The 23,032-nt window shown below is 37.1% G+C and overlaps 1 protein-coding gene across 2 annotated transcripts; it reads right to left on the bottom strand.

Moving 5' to 3' along the window:
- Nucleotides 1–1,398: 1,398 nt before the first annotated feature.
- MSL1 (MSL complex subunit 1) lies at nucleotides 1,399–20,578 on the bottom strand. 2 transcript variants are annotated; one of them, XM_026717523.2, is made up of 8 exons: nucleotides 18,489–20,578; nucleotides 13,507–13,733; nucleotides 11,586–11,962; nucleotides 6,986–7,050; nucleotides 5,649–5,716; nucleotides 5,076–5,200; nucleotides 4,840–4,912; nucleotides 1,399–3,653 (listed from the first exon to the last, which is right to left on the bottom strand). In XM_026717523.2, the coding sequence occupies exons 1-8, from the start codon at nucleotides 19,266–19,268 to the stop codon at nucleotides 3,563–3,565; spliced, it is 1,806 nt and encodes a 601-aa protein (XP_026573308.1). In that variant the 5' UTR covers nucleotides 19,269–20,578; the 3' UTR covers nucleotides 1,399–3,562. The 2 variants fall into 2 exon arrangements, with proteins under 2 accessions (XP_026573308.1, XP_026573309.1); XM_026717524.2 differs by lacking the exons at nucleotides 1,399–3,653; nucleotides 4,840–4,912; nucleotides 5,076–5,200; nucleotides 5,649–5,716; nucleotides 6,986–7,050 and adding an exon at nucleotides 10,835–11,092 and having other exon boundaries at nucleotides 18,489–19,408.
- Between the last annotated feature and the right edge of the window lie 2,454 nt (nucleotides 20,579–23,032).

Genomic DNA, 23,032 nt, shown 5'->3' with positions numbered 1-23,032 from the left:
GGACACTGCAAAGATCATACATTTAGGCATTGGTTGTAAAGTGCAATGGAATTTATGTACTGTAATCAATTTTTTTTTCTAAATACATATCTAACTATTTTGTTTGCAAGCTTCATACCATGTATTATCTTCAAGCAGAAAAAGATAATGATTTATTAAACTTGTATGCCATCTGAGTCAATGACTGGGTAGCTCAGAACAAGGAAATTGCCATAAAATATAAAAAATAAAGACAGCAAGTACAATGAAGTAAGGGATCTTCATGCTCCCTAGCTGAAGCCTTGGTTGAAAAGACATGTCAGTCTTGTTCCAAAGGGCAGGTATTATTGGGAACCAGTGTTTCTCACAAAGCAAAGATTTTATAGCTTTGCTTTGCTTATCGAAGTACTGCCCATAAACTGCCCATATTTCAGACCAACTGAAACTTTTGTATGGCCTTCAAGGGCAGCTCCATATAGAGAGAATTGCTGTATTTATGCTATGAGGTAATTAGAGCACGAGCAACTGAAGGATGCCCTGATCTAGGAAAGGGTGTATCTGGCACACCAGATAAAATTGTGCAAAGGCCTTTCTGGCCACAGCTGACACCTGCTCTTCAAGCAGGAGTTGCAGGTCCAGAGATTGCCAGATTGCATACCAACTATGAAAGAAGTGCAACCCTAGTCAAGGTCAAAGATGGAGTATCTCTAGATCTAGACAATTCAAACACATACACTTGGTTTTGAGTTGGAGAGGATTCCTTCTCATTGAAATATGTACACCTACCAGGCACTATGACAGAACCTTCACAGCCTTACTGGCTCAAGAGATGAAAAATAATTTGGTATCAGCAGCATACCAATGATGCCAAACCTCAAACCAGCAGATGACTTCTTCCAACAGTTTTATGTAGATATTGAAAAGAAGGAGACAGAAAGAACAGTACAGAACTCCACATAGGAGAAGCCTTGACAAACACAACCAAAGCTGTCTCAATACTTCCTGGCCTGAAACATGAGTGAATGGGTATAGATTATCCCTTTCCTTTAGTATTTTCATCACGTTGTCTCCTCCACCTTCTAAACAACTTTCATCAAAACAGAAAGTTGGGAGATTCAACCCTTTGCTGGTTCAAAGATGGCCTCTTGAGGAAGGTCACCAGAACCACCTATTTCAAGGCTGGAAGTACCACCACTTCCTTTAGAGAGACTGACACCACAATATAAATCCAAACGAGGGTCACCTCCTTGGCCACTTTTATGATCCAAGAGACACAGAAACAGATGGCTAAGCTGACAGCACAGGGAGTCTTGCCCATTACTAGCAATGGTCAGATGACTATTTTTTGATAGATACAGAAAAAGCACGGTGTTTCAGAATTCTACCTGATGGGCAATGAGGCAATACATGACAAAAGCATTAATATTCTTTTCATTTTATTGTAAAAAAAATTATTTCAATTTTGTTTAAACATACAAGCAGAATTTCTCTTTTAATACTCCTTGTTAACACTGTTTAAACTGAACAAAGCAAAACAATTTTAAAGACAAAAAATGAACATTAACAGCCACAAATTTGGTATTTACAAACTTTTTTTCTTTATAAGTTATTTACAAGACAACTGATTTTACATATTGAAAATGGTATAAAAAGAATGCATTTGCAGACAACCACATTTGAAAGGGCAGAAATACAAGAGAAAGAGAATTATAGACAGTTTTTAGAACTACCATAAAGTTGGATAATGTTTTTTTTTAAATCAGATATAATTTGCATTGGCTTTTTTTTTGATTAACAGAGTTTTCAAATGTTGAACTTCCTACAGGGTGGGGCGCTATTTTTACCAGCCCATTCCCAGCTAACATCCACTGCAAACTGTTTCTACAAACCCTACCTACTTCCACATGCATAGTCATCTTTTTATGATGCATGTGTTATAATTGATGGTAAGTCTTTCTAAGTCAACATTCTATTCATTGAAGGAAGGGAAGAGATAATATGAAGTTTTATTCAGAGTACAAATTGAATTATTTCTGATAACTGTCTTATTGTGGGTTAAACAAAAACATTGTCTTCTGAAAATGGAATATTGATTGAAGAATTGATCATGTGATAATTTCTAATTACTTTAGAAAAAGCAAGATCAAGTTCTAAAATCAACATTGTCTTCAAGAAGCTTCTACCAAAAATCTGCTTCTTTGAAACATCCACACTTGTACTTGGCAGGGGACAAAAAATAACCACTTATGGATGCATGCTGGCATGCTAAAAAGCAAAAGATGCAATACAGCCTCATTTAAAGCAAAATCATTTTGCACTACTTCTACTACAATAGACTACATGGCAGAAAAGAGGATCTGTTATTGTCATTTTAATTTCAGGTCATAGAATATAACTTTTAACAATGTTCATACTAAGTGTTCTACCTTTGGTGGAAAAAATAGTACTTTAAATTCCCAGGGAAAACTGCCCAGAAGTGTGATTGCAACTGTCCTGAAACACCTTGAAATTAAAATAGACAATGAAACAATGTTTTTAGTGTCCTCCATAAGTAATGCAGAAAATTATATGTAGGGCTTTTTACAATTCAAGAAACTGAAACCGCCCCCATTTATCTAGAAATTTTAGCCATTTTTTAAAAAAGTTAGTTTCAGTATTCCCATAAGCAGGCAATACACAAACAAAGGCAGCTTCCAAAAATGATGTAGATCAGGCAGAAGGACATGCGATTTTACAAACGAATTCCCTACACTCGGGGAAGATGAAAGTATTGATTTCACTTACTGTAAAAGTTACAGGATTATGATTAGCTTAAAAAAGTGCCAAACTTTAAACAATCACAAATTGAAGTTTAAACTACTTCTCAGTATTTCCACTGGGAAATCAAACTGTCCATTAAAAAAAAAAACAGTAGCAATCGTTTCACAGTTTTGACAAGATATTTTATTAAACAAAACAGAAAAACATCTAGAGACAAACTAGCATTGCATGGTTATTTCTGGATTTTGCCAAATTATACATTAGAATTGTGACAAAGATGTGAAGATATGCAGCTCTTCACTACCAGAACTGCCTGCATTCAGTATTACAAATTCAAGACCTGATTAGTAATTTTGTTTTGAATCAGAAGGCATGAAAGGAATTCATTAAAAAGCCTCAAAAAGACACTGGGGCAGGAGAAAATACATGAATCAATATGTGGATGCTTTATAGAATAGCAGTTAGAAGCAATAGGTCAAATGAAGTGTCTTGTGTTGCTCAATGACAGATAACCTCTTCCCACAAAGTGGTTGCAGTTATCCAATACAGCTCAACAGAGGTGGCATACCATAAATTGTTAACCTTATTCTCTCAACACAAACCTCCAATATTTTCTACCAAGCAAAGGTAAAAATAATGAAAAAAGTGAAAATAAACCCCAGGGGGGAGGGAAATGTAGCATAAAAATATTTATAATGAACAAGAATATACATCATGGAGGATGGTACAAGAAAAAGACATAACAAAACATGTCCTGTTCTCTGCCATTTGCAGCAAATGACATAGCCAACCATGAAGACAGATTTCTCCTAGTTTGATGCATTTATTTCCTGCATGTCCGATGAGGAGTCTGTTTCTTTTGCATCTCTAGGCGGCAACGACTTCGTTCATCCAGCCATGGCAGTTCAAAATTCCTGCCAAACAGAAAGCGCCCCATAGAAGATTATTTGTGATGTTGAAAAGAAGAGAATGGTTAATAGCTCTGTCTACATTTGCATAACTTGCCTTCAAGCCTACATTCTGACAGCAAAGAAATACAAACGGTAAGCACATTTTCTAGAAGATTTACATAACAAATGAATACAGACGATATTAAACTTAAAATGTTTTATCAAGAGCATTATTTTACAATATTGAGTGCCCTATAATAATGTTTGCTGAATAAAACATAATTGGCTGAGTTTACGATATCTGCTATCCTTTAAGCAATAGATTACAAACTAACAAATCCATCCACATAACATGCTATGATGAAATGTACCCACATTATGGCTTCATGCGGTGTGTAAAGCCAGCTACTATTAATTGTAGAAAAAAGTGAAACAGGAAAAATGTGTATTTTAATTCATGGGAGCTAAAACTAAAAACCAATTATTTTTGCCCATGTATTTTATCAATACATTTTTATTTCTTTATCTTTGCAATATGAAAGGAAGGAAACCATGACTGCAAGAACACAAGTAATAAGGAAGCCAAAGAAATGTGATTTGTATGATATTCACCATTAGGATGCAAGAATCCCATAAAAAAACTAGCAAGTGGGAGAGTTTTAAAATGGGAACATTTCAAGTTTGTCCCTTATAAAATAATAAAGATGATATTTTATAAGCAACAGGTGATATAAGACTGATAGTGACAAGTATTTCTTTCCTTAATACATGAACAAGCAATTTCTGTGAGTCAGGAGTTTCAACTGAGCCTCCCAACTTTTCCATATTTTCTACTCTTTTTAAAAAAGTAGCTGTTATTATTCGTAGCCAGTCAAAGGATTTCTTACTAAGTCTCTATGATTTCTCAATTAATTTCACCATTGTAAAGTCTAAGAGAATCAATTCCCCATGACTGCCCATGCAGCATTGTCCCTAACTTTTCTAGTAGCTCGTAATACTAAAATGCACCTAGGATGTAAAGGTAATATTGGCTAAATGCTATTTGATAAATTTTTGATTTGGTGTTTTCTCATCACAGTGAAACCCAAGTTGGTCCACAAAATAACCAAGCGAACAAAGCACTGCGTAAGCAGAAAGAAGATACTCTGCTACAACTTTTACGAAGTACATTATTCCTTAATGCAGATATATAATACTTTGGTATACTTACTGTGGGGTTAATTTTGGTAATGGTCGGCCAAACGCTACAACAGGCAAATATGGGGTGATCAGCAAACTTTCAACTAGAAGTGGAAATGGAAGATAATGTAATTTTATATATTTAGCTACAATGTTCATTCACATTATCATATTTATTTGAAAACATCTGCTTTTACAATAGAATAATCTCAATCCAAGATTTTTTGTGCATAAGATAGGGATATGAGAATTTTGACAACCACTCACCATCGTCTGACTCTGGGAAAAATGAGGTAACTTCAGGCTCAGATTCCTGAATTCCTTTCTTTTTATACATTCTAAGTTGCAGTCGCTGCAAAATTCTTTGCTCCCGGATACGCTGAATATCCCACCTATGAATGGAGTGAGCAAAACAACAACAACAACAGAAAAGTTTGAAATGTTCATTTATAGAAAATTTGAGTACCGGTATTGTAAGTTCTATAAAAATCATAACGTCAAGAGTAGTGCATCTCTCTGTATTAAACAGGATGCTTTTCAATTTCTATAGGTTATCCCAAGTCCTTTCATTACAGCCAAACCATAGTAATCACTTGCAAGATGAAAGTGCTATCCTACTTTCTTCAACTAAATACAAATCCCCAATCCAAAGTAATTTAGCACATAGTATAAGACACATGGATAATGGCAAAAAACACATTTAAGATATACTAACTGCATAAAACTTTTCATACTACAGCCTTAACAGTTTGCAACCAATGCAAACTTTATTGTTAAATGTTTAAATGAAAGCAGATACTGAATTTTCTGGCATATGAACAGCTTTATTTCATCACTCACCTTTTCCTCCTTTTCTCATCCAATTCCAACTTTGCATGTCGTTTAGAAAAGACATTGTCATCTAAGTTCTGTAAAAAATTTAAGGAGGAATAAGATACAGGTATTATTATATGCTGTACTTTTCACAGTATCTGAGTTCCTCCATTTCCATTTTTTGATGGAAAGCATTTAGGTCTGCCTTGTTATTTACCATTTGATCATAAGAAGCAAACTTAAATTTTGCTTTATGTTAAAATATCATCCAAGGATAAAAGGAAATAGGACTAAAGATGTTCAAAACTGATTGCCAACTTTCCTTCTAGGGAACCAGATATACTTTTTGTATCTTTGCAATACCACTCTATTTATTAAGATATTATTACTTATTACTTTTCCCATCACTGTTTATAAACAGAATACTACAAACATTATGATCTGTCTAAAGATTCAAGAAACAAAATCTGAAGAAGTTAAGCAAAATTTAGGTTAATTATGATGCAATTGGATTAATTTCACCACAACTTAATTTATCAACTACAGTAAGAGATTTAGATTTAAATACAAATATAAATGAAGAATTCTGCAAATCAGTCTTATTTAACAGTCTGTTAAATTTCATTTAAATGATAATGGTTAAGCATCTCATATCATGTCCCCCGAGTATGAAAACTAGTTGAGGGCAGGATTAGATTAGTTTTATCAAAACTGAAATGCTTGTATTGCTACAAGATTTTGAAATTGGTTCTTCGTTGGTGTTTAGCTCTCCAGTTTGATTGTATTATTAGTATATCTCCAGCTGACAAGCTCAGTGTCTTTAACCGCTGAGCCACATCACCCCTCTTTTTTAAATGAATAAACTCCCAAATATATTTCTCTAAAATTGCTGAATATTCTGAATCTATCTCATGAAGTAAAATACTAAATTTATTAGAGGCTTAATGAATTAATTTGGTATTTAATTTTAGGTGATAAAATTGTGCCATCTAGGTGATTTAGATGATAAAATAATTTGCCATCAACAATTTGGATGACTTCAGGAACCCCTCAAAATGTGTGTCTCAGAACCACTAAGTCGCTACTGCAGGTCAAAATATAAGCACTACAAAATTTACCAGAGCATATAACATACTGCCCATTTTATCTGATATTTCAATATATGTTCCATAACAGTTGCAGGAAATATCTTGTTGGATAGTATGGTTTAAAAATTCAAATATATTAGGGTGGCTGTCTATATAGTTATAAAATATAGAAACTATAGTTCTTCCATAACAGCTTCCTAGGTTACCAATTCTATATCAGCAATTGTATCTAATTATGTTGCTCAATTATTACTACAACTCTATTTGCTTACATACCTCCAGAAGTTCAGAAGGATTTGTATCTCTCAGGGGCTCTACTGTGTGGTCCCTCCACGATGGAACTAAGAAAGGGAAAACAATGTTACAATACTAATTTTAAAGAAATATTTCAGTGAAGGAAGCTAACGATGTAACCATCAAACATTCAAAGTTATTTTAGGTTAGACATTTCACTAGTATTAATTACTTAACACCTTCCTATCCCTTATCTTCCTTTTCATCATTCTACAAGCATATTTGAATTTTGTTTTTAAAGAACATACAATTTTTCAATATTATGAAACATTCCAATATTAACTTGCTATTAAACTTACTTTTAAAAACTTCCCCACACCCAAGTTCAAGATATTCTAGTTAAAAGTAGCTAAGAAAGCTTAATTTTAGCCACTTTATATATGAAATCTATAAAAGGCCATTCATCTACACATGCCTATATCAATCATAAAGTAATCAGTGTCCTAAAATTACAAGGTAAAATAACTTTCAGACTATGAATTGGTTTTTATTTTTCATAAACCAAACAATTACTTATTTTACAATAATCTGGTTGTTAAAACAGCGCTATGTCATAACATTTCATAATATGTCATAACAGCGCTATATCATATCATAACATTTGTAAAGATACCTGGAATATTTTCTGAAAGTTCTCAAGCTAACTTTTCAAACAAATTAATACTCTAAAGTTTATCTCTGGTGACCATTTATTCAAGATATTAACAGAGGCGTCACAAACTAGATCTAATAGAAACCATTACAAAACCTTCTGAGTTTAATCTAGCTCTAGCTCCCCACGAAAAACTGATTTACACAGGATCCTGCATTAGATATTGGCTCGATACTGTTTAAAAAGAGAAAGGGATTCATGAATACTTATTATCCTTTTTACAAATGAAATTATGAATCAGAGTATTTGAGACATATGACCAGGTAGCTATTTTCATTGAGCCTGACATCTGAACTGCCCCAGAGTAACAAATTGGGTGCAGATGGAAGTAAGCTGGTGGACTTAATGAAGTACAGCAAGGCAACTATTAAGACACAAGCACTTATTATGTTAGCAAAAACAGCCAAATAGACAAGAGCAAAGCCAAAGACACAAAGAGAGATTAGGCTCTGAATTTGTTGTTGTCATTCTACTATACAAGTACAACCTGACGTTAAGAAAAAGCTAATTTAAAAGAGAAAGCAGCGTCCATAATCTGGTGTCAGAGGGGAAAAAATATCTTCCCCAACCTTCAAAAGGAAATTACTTTGCAGCTTCTCCAACAAATATGTTTATCATTTTTTTGAGACATTATAAAAAGATAGACAATAGCTCATTTCTGTTTAGGTTCAAACTGTAAAATATGGAACAATATCGATACTTACACCTTGTAAGCAATCAATATTATTGGGGAATATTGGGTTTTCCAATTGAAATTGGGAGAGACATAGAAAGGAACTTGCTCAAAATAGGAACAATGAGGATATTCTGTGGGATTGTTTTTATTTCTACTAACTGGAAGAAATTGCTTTAACAGTAATACCCAGAGGGGAAAAAATACAATGGTTGACAAGTTAAACTTGTAAAAAACCCAACAGTTTGATGAAAAAGAATGAAATGTTTTGAGGTATACTTTCATTGGGGTTCTCTGTTAAGAATATCAAGCTAATAATGAAATACTAATTGTGCTACTATGAAAAACATAGTGAATAGTAAATTTTCTCTTATTTAATATCTGCATTCAACCTATTTAAGCCTTACAATTGGAACATTTTAGTCTAATGTGTTGTGTGAATTAGCCCATAGTTTATGGTGTGAATGTATTACACTTAAACCATGGTAAGATTATTTTATGAATTAATATATTATATGACCCATGCAAAGTAATACCTTTTAAGACCACCACCCACTGAACAGTGATCCTATGGAGAAAGGCTACCAGGGTAACCAAACTATGTATGTAATATTTTATCACGTATCTTCTTCCTAGTTGCATCAAGGCACCTAGGGAAACTATATACTACACTATAGTTTCTTTTATATGTTTAAAAACTGGTTGAATGAAGAAAGCTTCTGTTGGTCATATTTCAGTAATTCTGCCCAGCTCTTAATCTCAAGATATATTATTATTCATGGAAGGAATTAACTACTTCCTGAAAATGCTAAAAAGAAGGAATTTAAAATAAGCCATTGCTTCATAAATTCATATAGTGGTTATCCTCTATCTGACTGAAACTGAAGCCACTCATCTGAAATAAGGATGTGTATATTAAGATGCTCTTTTGTAAATGCTTCCTTCCATATCTCAAATAGAGCTCTCATGGATAAAGATACAAAGGTATGCTGTATGCTTGCAAAGGTTTAAAGTCTCAGATGTTATGCTGGAAGATGCTTTCAACTGTCTACTCTGTAAAGATAAACCAATTAAACTATATTTCTCTTTAAAAAACCTGAAAACTAATTCAATAAAAAATGCAGTGATTTCAAATGATTCTATATTTTGAGAAGACTGGAATCTACAAGATCAATGAACAATATCCTTTTCTTTTGATCCTTTATCTTTCCAAAATTTCAGCTCATGATCTTACCAGCTACAATCCCTTCCTTGCTATATAATCTTGGCTCAATTCAGTAAATTATGTAAACATTACTTTTTTACACTATGAATTTGGAATGTCAAATTTGGAGTACTAGATGAAGACCTGTTTTAATACTGAAGAGTACAATTCATAGGAAAAACTCTTAGAATATAGACAACCAAACAGATAAATTCTGGATAGGCCAAAATACATTGTTCATGGTCTATCATCGTCCAATTAATTATACAAATATACTGTCATTCAATGTTTCTCAGGTTGTTTTCTATTAATATCAGCTTTTATACACACACTTAAATGTTCCCCCATGTTTTATGAAATATTTTAGTTATTTTTAACCTATGAAATCAGAATTAAAAATAACATATATATGTTAACTTACATGAGTCTGGTCTTGTTTGCATATCACAGTAGGTCTGAATTTCTTCAAATATTGACTACTGTCAATCAGATTGTATAACCATAACCACTGCTCAATTTGCTCTCAAGGACAGAAAAAATGTAATATCTTTTTCCTTGGCGCCATAGCTAGAATCTATAGCTTACTGTCTTATCAATTTAGCACTAGAAAAGTCATGATTTGTTCATGTTTCTGATCCTTGATTTGTTTTTAAGAAGCAAGACAAGGATTCTATTTTATAGAACAATCTGATTAAAGACTTTTTTCATCTATCCATTCACACTTAATGGAAGATGTCAATTAGCAGCAATAGACCAGTGTGTGGCAGCACATTAGTTTTTTGACAATTGAGACAAAATTCTAGAATATTTGCCTCATTATAATGTGTGAACCTTTCCTGATCCTACATGCTTTGTTTCAATATAAAGTACAACTAGAACTTTGCTGTGGCTTTTCTTAACAATGCTACGCTATAGATATAATCAGGACTTCAAAAACACGATTTTACATCATATCCTAGCATTTTGTTACATTAGAGCAAAGGTCTTCAAACTTGGCAAGTTTAAGACTTGTGGACTTCAACTCCCAGAATTCCTGAGCTAACATGACTGGAGGAGGAGTTCTGGGAGTTGAAGTCCACAAGTCATAAAGCTGTCAAGTTTGAAGAGCCCTACATAAGAGCTTGGGCAATTCATTATCTTTATAATTTTTTAAAATAGTCTGATCAAACTAACTTAATCAGGGTTCTGTTTGCTAATCGCTCTCTTCTAATCCTCAGCAGAACCAACATTTATAGCCAATCTATATCATGAAGCACATTTTAATTATGCATTTTTTTGCTTCGCTCTCCATTTCTACTTTTCCTTCTGTTCCACTTTCATTTAAAATAAAATAGCTGCTGGCAGAATGTATTCCTCAATTGCACTACTAGTTTGGATATTGATTCAGACAGATGGATTTCAAAACTCCATCTTGTCGCACAGGGTAACAATTGTTATAGAAGCACCCTCATATATTTAAGATAAACAATTGCCACAAAAGCTTAACCTTAGTAACTAAAAAACAAGTCAGAGCAAATTTGCAGTATTGTACAGTCAAATAGGTTATAACTGAGGAGTTGCCTAGGAAAGAAATGAAAGCAGACTTCAGAAATACCAGATTACTCAATCATGCAAACAAGTCAAATACTCTTGGATCAGTTAAGCTAATTTTCAAGAATTAGTTAGCTGATACATTTTTTTCATGTGCACAAATCAACCCCATATCATGAAAGGGAACAGACAGTGACATAAAGGGGTGTTTATTTCATATATTGTGAGCATATTGAGACATAAATGCCACTGTTATTTATAAATATGACCACAGTTCATTAAACAGGGTGGTTGGTCTTCATACACTGCTCACACACAGTCTAGAACAGGCAGGGTTTCAAAGACTTTGATATTCCAGACCCAGTCAATCACCTACATCAGCATCACTCAGAAATGGAATGTTGTTCTCTAGCTGTCTTCAAGTGTTCAAAAAACTCTTAAAGAGACCCCCAATTAATGAGGTTCATTCCCCCTCCAACCCAATATCAAACCAATCCCACAAAGGCATAAGCAAGCCTCTTACTTGCTACGGTCTCCTCTTTCTTGGGAGAAGGTTCTCGCAACGGAGAAGGTGGTGGTTGATGCCACCGGCACAAATACATTTCAGTGGTGGAAAGGTACGGCAAATCTTCTATTTCACTGCAGGAACCTTTGTCCTTTGAATGGCACCCAGGTCCTTTCAATGGAGTCGAAGACTTCAACTGTGTGTCCACCAATAATCGTGTTTTCTCTGGAGTCTCCTGACTTCGCAGTTCACGTCTGCTTATTGACTCAGTTAAAGAACTACTGGGTTCCTCCTTTAGTGGAGAAGCCTTTGGAGTTTTACATTTGACTCTTGAGAATTCAGCTACTAGCTTCTTCACTGGAGTTTTCCTCTCAGCACTTCCAAATGCAGATTTTCTGAAAAAGTACAGGGAAAGGCTAATAGGAGCAAGTAGAAAAGGCTACACAGGACCTTAGCTTTTATCAAGAGAATTAAAATTTAGAAATTAAATTAAAGTCCAACAATATTTTAGTTCTAAGATTTAAAGGAAATTAATATATGGATTTAAGAAAAGTTTTCTTGAAGAAGTCACAAGATGTAGTTGAGCACAATTATTCGGATCTCAGAATTCAGAATCATGCCAAATCAACAAAAATACTCTCTTATAGCTCCTAATCAACTAGAGATAGTATTCAATGAAACTCCTAGTTTGAATAAAGTGCTTATCTCAAAACCAGAAATCAGTAGATTATTGTGAATCAATAACAATTGCAAGTCATGAGCTGTCTGAAATCTATCCTCATTATCACTCCATCTGTAAATGTGGGAGAGATGCAACAGCATTAATATTTCTTTAAATAAATTTGTGGGTGTGCATAAAGTAAATTGTAAAAGTGTTCATTAAACACTTTCATTGCTAAAAAGTACAGCAGTAATTAATGCTTTAATCACAGACCTATCTCCAAAATTCTTCTATGTAAGATATTTTTACCATCAAAATATGTATTTTAAAAAGAAAAGGCAATGTAAGAAATGATTATGGACGTGGTAGTAAAAAGAATGGTCTGTAAGGCTAGAAAGGTAAGTAAAATACAATAAATATGTTGCATTTTATTATTTCCTATATTTTTATTTTTGTGCCTTCTAATTAGTATTTTCTTTCTTCACTCTGTAAGTTCCTTACCCTAAAAGAAAATAGTAGAATGGATGTATAAGACACACTATGTCCTCTTTTTTTTCCCTTGGCAAAAGGGAGGAACAAAGACTGATGAAAATATTAACATATCAACAATTATCATGATTCTTATGCAGATTATGATTAAAAGTAATATTTCCTGCATATAATTCTACTTAAGAGACCACTAAAAGGGAGAGTGCTCCATTGAACATGATTTGGCTCTGAAGAGAGATTCATGTTCTCCAATGGCTATAAAGGAAAAAGCACAAATAGCTTGAACTTTAAAAAAAATATTCACAATATACAACGAAATTAAAACGTAAAGTAAAAATAATCCAACATACAAATGGTGGGTTTCCTATTCAAATATGGAATGTTAAAAAAATACAAATCAATCCCCTCTGTTCTTTGGCTAACAATTCTAAATCAAAATGCAGACATTATAGAGATTCATTTTAGTGCAACTTGTCTTAATTTTTTTAAAAAGCAAGCACACATGTTTTGATGCTACATTTCTTTACATTTTAACCAAATTCAGTTCAATCTGAATTACTTTGTGGTTTGGGATCTGAATCAATTGAATTTGATTCATTCACAGTATAGTCAATATTTTTGATATTAGATTTAATCACTGATGTTTTAAATAATTGATTTTGCAGGATATTATAATTTGTTTGTAAGTAACAGAAAGCTCTTTTGTAGAACAAAAATTTTCACAGTTCATTGATCATAACTCTAACAGAACAGGTTTAAAAACATATAAGTGCAGCTTTCTAATTTTACCGTTTGTGACCCTTCCCATTTCTTCCACATGGGAAATGTTTCAAAGGCAGCGGCTGGGAAGTCTCCAGGAGTTCTGGTGGCGGGCATTCTATAGGCAGCTTCTCTGGTATATCAGGGTCAACTTTTTCTTCCGTTTCATACTCTTGAAATATCTTATGTTTGTCACGCTCATTGTCCTTCTTCACCAACTGCATCCTCCTTTCCATACGCTCAATTCGAGCAAGAAGCTAAGTACACAACATTGCAATTTGGTATTAAATGGTATTCCATTAACAAAATACAATGTTTGTAATTACTAATACTTACTCAACTTTGACACTATAGAAACAAAGTATAAGTTCTACACAAGTTGCACTATAATTTTAATATTGCTAAGTCTGCAGTGCTTACCAGTATATTGTATGCAGATAGTCCTCAATTTATGACCAAAATTTAGCCTCAAATTTCCTTTGCTAAGCAAGACAATTGTTAAGTGAGTTTTGACCCATTTTACAAACTTTTTTGTAAAATGAATAATCACAGTTGTTAATAATATGGGTTAAGTGAATTTAGCTTCCTCACTGACTTTGCTGGTCAGAAAGTTGTAAAAGGTGAGAGAACATGACCCTGAGACACTGCAACCATAATAAATACATGCCATATGTCTGACTTTTAATCATGTGATTACAAGGATGCTGAATGGTTGTGTAAAAAACCTTTTTACACACTTTTTTCAGTTATGTTGTAATTTTGAATGGTCACTAGATGAATGGTTATTAAGTCAAGGTCTATCTGTAATGATATGTTTAAAATAATTTACAAGATTGACACCATGTGTATGTAGGAAAGAAAAACATTCTTTTCCGAAATATATCATCAGATAGATGACTAGCAACAATAATCTGCATTAAATGTGCATACGATGTTGTATGCCAGTGTTACTAAGTTAGCTACCCAATGCTGCATCTCTTTGCCAGGATACAGTTTTTGTTTCAAAAAAGGAAGACTACTTCCCTTTTATGAGGAAATACCATGGATGTTACTTTTACTACATGTAAACTATCACGGAGAATAATGTTTAGAACTGTCAGTACTATGGATTCAAATGCAAAAAGGTACATTGGAGCATGCCAAGGCATGCACAAAGCACTTCATTGCAGCTCATTAAACCATACTCAACTTTTCTTGGGACTGCATGACAATTTCAAAAAGTAACAGTGTATATTTGCCTGTTTAGTTTAAAGCATGTAAATGAAAGTTGTATTTGAAACAGCTCTAATAATGTAGGGATTCAATTTCCAAATCAGTGGATTCAATTGCTTCTATGAGAGAAAGATGAAATTTCTAGAATTAAGAATTTAGAGAAGCAACTGTATCTTTGGTTGCTTCTTTTGTTAACGTGAGCTGGACCTATGTATAGACAGTCCTTGACTTACAATTAGTTGCTTAGAAGCCAAAGTTACCATGGTCTTCCCTGGAGGTACTTATGAACTGGATTTAAAGTTCTGATGCACCAACCCATGGTCATGGGATGGCATTCCAGGCACTCTGCAATTGGCTTACATTTATGGTTATTTGCAATGTCCCTTGGTCATATAACCAGTTTATGATGGTTTGACAAAACTGACATTTATTTTCATTTTCAGTAAAACCAGCCCATAGCAAAGCATTGCTTAACAAAGTGGGTGACCCCAATTTATGACCATCACAAAATACAACCATGAGGGGCAGGTTCCCTGATGATCTTAACTTGAGAACTATTTGTATGTTCTATTTTGAATTATATGCACATAATAGTGTACATTTAATATTTCAATTTAGGATATTTTTACTCCCAGAACATTAAATTATAAATGCCTCAAGAATCACATTACCTCATAACTGCATGAAACGACTAAATAAAAGTTTGAGAGTGCTTTCCAACTCAGAATCTGGCTAGGTGACTGTCCCAGACACTTTCCTTCAGCCCAACCCACCTCATAAAGCTGAAGGATGGTTCAAAAGCATTTAGAATATTGGAACAGATTTTTATAAAAAAATTGTCAGCTGAATACCAATAACTAAAAGGGAGTACAAGTGTCTATATGGCTATGTCTATAGCCCTTCAGGTTTACAAAAAAAAAAAAACCCAAGAAAAGTAATGTTTTAAGTATGTTTACCATATTGGCTTGCCTTTTTTAAAATTAAAAGAATGTAAAAATAAAATCAGATGAATAAAGAGCCTGCCAGATTCCAAGAGAAATATTGCTAGAAGACAAGCACCCATAGGTGTCACTCAGAGAAAGTTCATTTTGTTCCAAATTATTTATCCTGTCCCATTTCAGCCACAGCTGTAGGATATAAGACTGATTTAAAGTATTGCAAAAAGTTTTTGATGGCTTTCAGGTGGAATAATAGTTTGGCAGTCTTGACAGGTTCATACAACTTACAAAAACTCATTTCCCCCACCCATGACCAGACAATGCAAATAATATGTATAAGAAATATTGCTAAGAGAGGGTGTTAGGAGCACCAGCAGTTTTTTTCAATGTAGAGTGGAGGTGATTTTGGGGGGTGGGGGTTGTCAAAAAAGTGCAGATGGTAATCATGCAGGTGCAGTCAAGGCCCCAGACCTTTACTTATTTATTAAATATCTAGATATTAATTCTTAGAATGTACAATTTAAAATCAATTTCCAAAAAGCTTCTATTTTAAAAATTAGTATTGTAAATAACATGTAAGAGTAATGATATGAAGAAGGATATTCTAGGATTTGTATAACTGAAACTGAAAAGAGAAACCTCATAGGAAGAAAGGGTGGAAAACAGAACAAAAAGAGAATCATTGTAGATACCTTATAAATCTGCAATTAACACAGCAACAATCAAACCAGCAGTTCGAGTATCCACCGAATTCACAAACTTTCATTTAACTCTTCTGTGCATATTCTAGCTCCTCCTGGTGTGCATATTTATGATTTGCTCTTTTTTTGCAAGCCTGTGCAGGAGCATGTGAACTACTCAGTCTCCTATCATAACATCCTTGACAGCAAAATGGCAGCTGCCTCCTTCATATTGGTTCACTTTGCATAGGCCTAAGACTTTTTTTTACATTGTAATGTTGGAAACAGTTTTCTGATTCAAACAGTAAAATAAATATTTTATGCTACTTCCTGAAACCAGATTCTAATGCTACTATCCTACCCCACATGCACTTTGAACACAGACCCCGATGATTATGATTAAAGCAGAGGAAAATATTTCTTTCCTTAGTAATAATGGGTGCAAGCAGCTGCAGGAACTGGTTAGAGGGGGCTATTTTTAGGCTGCAGACTTGTCATGTATACAGTCCAGGATTAAAATCTTTCTGGCAATTTAGAGAAGGGCTGGAGGAGGAACAGTTAAAATAATAAACCATCAAACAACTATTCTAGGACTCTGGGACTACAGCTAAGAAATGTACATTATGCAATTCGTGCTTCAGATAGCACTCTTAAAAACAGCAAAATAAATCAATCTTCATTTACGGCTGATCCACATTCTCTCTTCAAGCCATACTCTATTTACTTATTAGTAACAGGATAAGAAAGCAATGGACACTTTCTAATATATTCCCATGCTTAGAGTAGGCATTTCTTTTGAATGGAGAAGATTAATTCTTCAGTAACATCAGTCCTCATACTGCAACTTATGGGTTCTGAACAACAGAATTTTACATAATTTATATCATTTTACATCTGGGAGGGCAAGATAGGATATGTAGGGTCTAGACCAGGGGTCTTCAAACTTGACAGCTTTAAGACTTGTGGACTTCAACTCCCAGAATTCCTCCTCCAGTCATGTTAGCTCAGGAATTCTGGAAGTTGAAGTCTACAAGTCTTAAACTTGCCAAGTTTGAAGACCCTTGGTCTAGACAAAGATAAAAAGGAATATCTTATCAGAGTGGCACATACTGTTTTTTCTGCAACACTCATAATTAAAAAGTGGATTGTGCTTCTGGAAAATGAGAGGAAGGAAATCCCAGAGAAGAATGGAGATAGAAGATAGTACCAAACCTACAGCTCTAAATGTACTAGTTAAAAGACCCTTCTTCTACACATTTGGTGTCCACATGACATAAACTGTAGCTGGTTGTTTTTGCTGCCCCCTTTAAATTAACTCATTTTCTGCCATACACTTCCCCAAATATCTGTTGCTTTAAGTTAACCCTGGTGTTGCCAAAGACTTCCTGCCCTGGGGCCATATACCCTTCCTCCTTCTAAATAGCTGCAGCTCTTTCCATAATCCATCTCCAAATATTACATATCTGGGTTGTACTAAGGTCCTTTGGATGCACTATCAGGTAGCCAAGTCTTGACATAACCTCTAGGTTATTAACCTTATAGGTTGCTTAACCTGGCATATATCAATATTACAAGTCCAATTACTGTAATTACCAAGCTAACACTTTAGTTGCACATTGTTATTGCTATTTGTTGTACTGATTATACAGAAAAGAAACTCCTAATGTTTGAATTTTAAGAAACTCTTATTTTCTAGTCACAATTAATCTCTTCCATACTATTCCTACATTTGATTTCCATTTCAGGAGTCAATCCCTAATTACATTGAACTCTTTACCAAGTCTTCTACTAATGAATCCTATTGCGATTGGTAGGGGATATCTCTGTGGAATTCTTAATCCTTCTTGCTTAAATCTGAATCTACAGTCCAATCTCTTTCCCCAAACTAGGTGCCAAAATCATATTTTGCTCTCATCCCTTTACCCATTATCAGTATCAGTTTGCCCTACCCCATTTTTCTACACATCTACACATTCACTCTCAATAAGCATATGCATCCCCTACATTACATTTACATTAACCCCTCCCACTGTTAACACCAGGGTCCCAAAACTAACCCTTCAAAAATCAGTGCACACCCAACATTTATTAACCCTGGAGTTACCACATTTTCCCCGAATATAATTCACTCCAATTTGAACGTTAGCCCCCCCCACCCCACATTACCCAACACATAACTCACTGTGTCCCTCTCGGCTTTGAGTTCTTCGATCTCCTTTTCCTTGGCCTGCAACTGTTGCTGCTGCTGCTCGATAAGGTCCAACTGGAGCAGCAGGATCTGCTTGAGGCAGGCCGCCTGGCTAGAGTTGCCCCCGCCGGCCCCCATGGGGCTCTTCCGAAGGCTGTTCCCGCCGCCGCTCCCGGTGCTGCTGCTACTACTAGCACTTTTCCACTTGCCGCTTGGTTCCGATGAAACCGGAGAACCCCCGGATGCCACTGCTGGGGGTGGGGGAGGCTGCCCGGGTTCGGCCGTAGCGGAAGCCGACGACAGCAGCGGCGGAGGCGGTGGCGAAAGAGACGCTGGAGGTCCTCCAGGCCCGGCGTGGGAGCCGCCGCGCTTGCCGTCTTTGGCGACGGTGGCTGCAGCAGCAGCAGCAGCGGTGTGTCCGGGCAGCACCGCCTGGTACTTGGAGGGGCGGGAGCTGCCGGCGGCATCGCCCACGCCCGCTTGCCGAGTACTGCCTGCCGGGCACGGCGAGGGCACTAGGCCGCCCCAACAGCCGCCGCCGCCGCCACCTTCCTGTTGCTGTTGTCCGGGAGCCGCAGCGGCCGGAACGATTGCCCGGCCCTTGGGGCCCGCTGCCGCCACGGGGGCCGGCACGGGGATTTGGTTCTGCGGGGGAGGCGGAGGCTGGCGGAGATGCGGCGGCGGCGGCTCCTCCTCTTCCTTCGGGCCAGGCTCCAGCAAGCCCGGCCCCGTCGTTGTCGTTGTCGCGGTTGCTTTGTAGACGGTCGATCTCATGGCGATGCAGCACCTTCAGTCTCCAGATTCTGCCGCCACAACTCCTCCGCCTCCCCCTTCTCCACTCCTCTGCCGGTCCAAATTCCCCACCTGGACCCCTCCTGGGGCGCCGCCGTCGTCGCCACCCGCCCCACCAAGACCCATCGCCTCCCTTTCTTCCTACACCACCTTCCCCCGGCCGTTTCTCCCGAGTCACCAACCTTCACAACTCCCTGCCGCTAGTGCAAGAACCATCTCTTTGCTTTCCTTATTACTCTTCTTTTTCCAGACTACGGGAGTGCCAGCCCTGCTGATGTAAGGAAAAGCGAAGCAGGGGCCCTGCTGGCTCTCCGGAACGGAGGGGCCGCTTGCTAACAAACGCAGCTGATCCGCTTAGATCAAACTGAGTTTCTTCTGCAAGGGATGGAGGGGAGGGGTGCGTTGGCTTCTTCACGCTTTCCTCCCCCCGCAGGAAGGAGGAACGAGAAAGGGGGTGGCTTTTGGTTTCTTTCCTTCTAACGGACACAGCGGTGCCCAGTGGGTATTGGGGAGGGTACAGATCGGGAGAGGGGATTACGTCTTCCCTCGTCGAGCAAAACTGATAACAGAGAGGAAGCTTGTGGGCTAACCAAACCAGCTCCCAAATCCTCCCTTTCTAGCGGATTCTCCTCACTGGGAAGCAACCTCCCACGAGAACGTGGGACAGGTTACCGGCGTGCCACAGACTACAGGAGCAGCCGTACACAACACACGACGTTGTGTCTCGTACACTGGAAATGGGAAGCCAACGGGTTCCTTGTATATCTCACTCGCTTACCAGCTTTCCCCCGAGCCTTTCTGGTTATAAGGTGGCCCCGTATTCAGAAAGAGCGCTGTGGAAATTAAGGGGGGGGAGGGAGGTTCCTTCCACTTTTTATTAGTAAAATGAATAGGGTGGACAAAGCGTTAAGGAACAGGGCAAAGAACTCCTCTCAGTCTTAGCGAGAGCGGGGTGGGGGCTAAATATAGGTAAGCTGCTTTCTTGCGCAAGGGAGTAAAAAAACCTCGCCGCCTCAAATACTTATTTTGAGGGGGTTGGGTGGGAGTTGCATGGCCTGAAACGTCCAGGGGAGACGCGAAAATTTTCAGGCGTTTCTCCCTTTCCTTCTTTTCTAAAGCCGAAAATTTGTCATATTCTGACAACACGGCGGAGTTGGGAAGGAGAGAAATTCGGTGCAAAAATCCAGGGCTCCCGTTCTGTTGAATCAGTTACCTTTAAACGGCCACCATGGCCCGGGCCGCTTTCCGGCACCACGCATGCGCCAACCGCCATTGAGGGAAGGAAGAGAAGCACCCTGGAGGGGGGAGGGGCAACACTTTGGCTAGGTGGGGAGGAAGGAGAAGAAGGGAAGATAAAGACGGGGAGGAGTAACGCAAGAGCGGCGGGAGCTACGTTGAGGACGTTCCCGCCTCTTGTAGCCCGTGCTAATCTATTATAATATATTATAATATATTATATGCATAATGCGGATATAGAGCCTCCTACAATGCATGAGATAGCCGTTAAATACGTATCTCCAAAATCAGAGAGATCACCTTGAGAATGCGGGAAAAAAGTATTATTCGTTTATATTAGGGCACTTCGAATTTCAACAGGCAGGCATAGCTCAACAGCTAGGGCTCCACTAGTCAATGTTTCTACTGAACCTTTACTATCCTTGAGACTGCTCTGAGCGAGGCCTATAATTCGATGGTTCAAAGTTCCAAGGAAACATCACAACCTTCCTCAATCTGTGCTCTCTAGCTGTGAACTTACATATTTGGAGAGGTCCCATATTGGAAAAGGTAGAAGAATACAACAGTAACTTCACGAGTGAACAAACCTCTTCCACAGAGCTCTCCATCAAGTAGTACTTTGAAAGGTTTCATCTTTATCAATTCTAATATTTTATGAATTTCAGTTGCCCAAACCTAGGCTGGACAGAGGAGATCAATAATGATAGCCACATCTGATAACAAGTAAGCATGCAGGAGACTGCATCTTAAAATAGAAATGGTAACTAACATGAGTTAACAATATATATCTATTGTAGGTCTAATAAAAGTAAAAGAGTGAAGATATAATGCTAATCAAAATTGAGGTAGTTTGCTCTTATAGACTGAAAGGCACACAGGGAATGAAAGAGCTAATATATGTCTGAAAGTATCCTTGCTAATTGTAGAAATGGATTAATGTAAGAATCCTTGCCTGGTGATATTTATGTGCTGTACTCCAATTAATGTCCGGATTAGAAGAACCAGGAATAAATTTTCTAAGAAACTGTAACCTTCTAAAACGCTGCAATCTAAACGAAAAAAATATTAGGAAAGTAGTGTTGGAAGTTATAATCTACCCCTCTCCTAGAAAAAGAAATATTTTAGGATATATTAAAAAGGCAGAATATTTCCCCTAAAAGAGAAGTAGACAGGCAGAAACTCCCCCCGCCTTTGTCAATGGGCTATTAAGGCCTGGGGCAGTGTTATTTTACATAACAAAGATCTACCTCTCCAGGTAGAGCCATAATAAGAATTGCCCAAAGCCCTTTCATTACATCATCATCCAGCAAAACTCAACCAAGCCTGGGACTCAGGACAGCCTACAGGGTTGCCCCTGCATGGCCCCATGGGAGTCTAACAATAAGAATACAAACTCAAATTCAAATCCCAACAGAGGGCATAAAACCAAGGGACTCTCAGCATTCCTTTCCTTTTTCGCTCAGGAGCTCAAAGGCATGTGGTCCTTTCTTCCAAGAGTGGGAAACAAAATTCAGCCATTTTGGAATCCAGGAATGAATGAAAAGATGGTTTGTTATTTTATAAAATAGTTTGTTTCAAATATAGTATGTGATTTAAGCAAGAATATATATAACAAAGGAATCAATACAAATCTAAAGGCATGATTGATTCCTTCATGATGAAAAAAATACAAGACTGATGAGAGAGTCTGATCCATAGATTGATCTTCTATCAGAATTAATTAAAGTGGAGATAAGAGAATAAGAGAAGCTGTTTGGAACAATGTGAAAAGAATTGTTATAGATTGCCACAGAATTGTGTGGAACTCCAGTAACAAGAAAATACAGGAATGGTATTTGTGAATTAGATAAATCCCTATAAGAGAATGTTTGATGAAAAAAAATGAGAATTTTTTTTTAAAATGGAGGATGGTTCTTAGTATTGGGAGCTTCTTAGAAGAGTCCACTTGTTTTCTACTTTGTTAACTAATTCGTACAGCAAAACTCAAAGTGTGATGCAATAATGTTTTTTTAGTCAGCTGGTCACTGAACTTGCCACTGATTAGGGCTGAGATGTGTAGAAAGTTAGCACCCTCCCCTCTCCTAGAAAAATGAAATATTCTAGGAAATATTAAAAAGGCAGAATATTGTATTTCTATCAATGAGAAAAGAAGAAACATGTCTTTGACAAAGCAGCTTCCTGCAGCTCTGTGCCCCCCCCCTTCAACACCAGGGTGATGGGATCAGGGCATGATAGGATTAGCTCTCTACCCTTCTCACCACATGGCACCTGGGAAGATTGCATCACCCAGCAAGATTCAACCAAGCCACCCCTGCATGGCCCCATGGGAATCTAACAACCAATCAGGATACAGGAACAGGAAGCAAGTTCAAAGCCCAGGGAGGGCATAAAACCAAGGGACTCTCAGCATCTCTTCCCTTTTTCACTCAGGAGCTCCAAGGCATGTGGTGCTGTCCACCACTAAAACCATCTTTCCAAGCAGTCACCGTGTTTCCAGTGTCTTCCCACTT

This window comes from Pseudonaja textilis, chromosome Z (genome assembly GCF_049901715.1).
Source record: "Pseudonaja textilis isolate UNSWEBS1 chromosome Z, rPseTex1.2, whole genome shotgun sequence".
NCBI classification, from domain to species: domain Eukaryota; kingdom Metazoa; phylum Chordata; class Lepidosauria; order Squamata; family Elapidae; genus Pseudonaja; species Pseudonaja textilis.
The sequence above is the reverse complement of the archived record's forward strand: the minus strand, read 5'-3'. Positions and strand labels throughout refer to the sequence as shown.

What these genes read in the sequence shown, in the direction of transcription:
- MSL1 (XM_026717523.2), bottom strand. Translation starts at nt 19,268, where the DNA reads ATGAGATCGACCGTCTACAAAGCAACCGCGACAACGACAACGACGGGG. An exon ending in AATGGGAAGGGTCACAAACG is followed by an intron (nt 11,963 to 13,506) that starts GTAAAATTAGAA and finishes GTACTTTTTCAG; the next exon opens with AAAATCTGCATTTGGAAGTG. An exon ending in ATCCTTCTGAACTTCTGGAG is followed by an intron (nt 5,717 to 6,985) that starts GTATGTAAGCAA and finishes AATTTTTTACAG; the next exon opens with AACTTAGATGACAATGTCTT.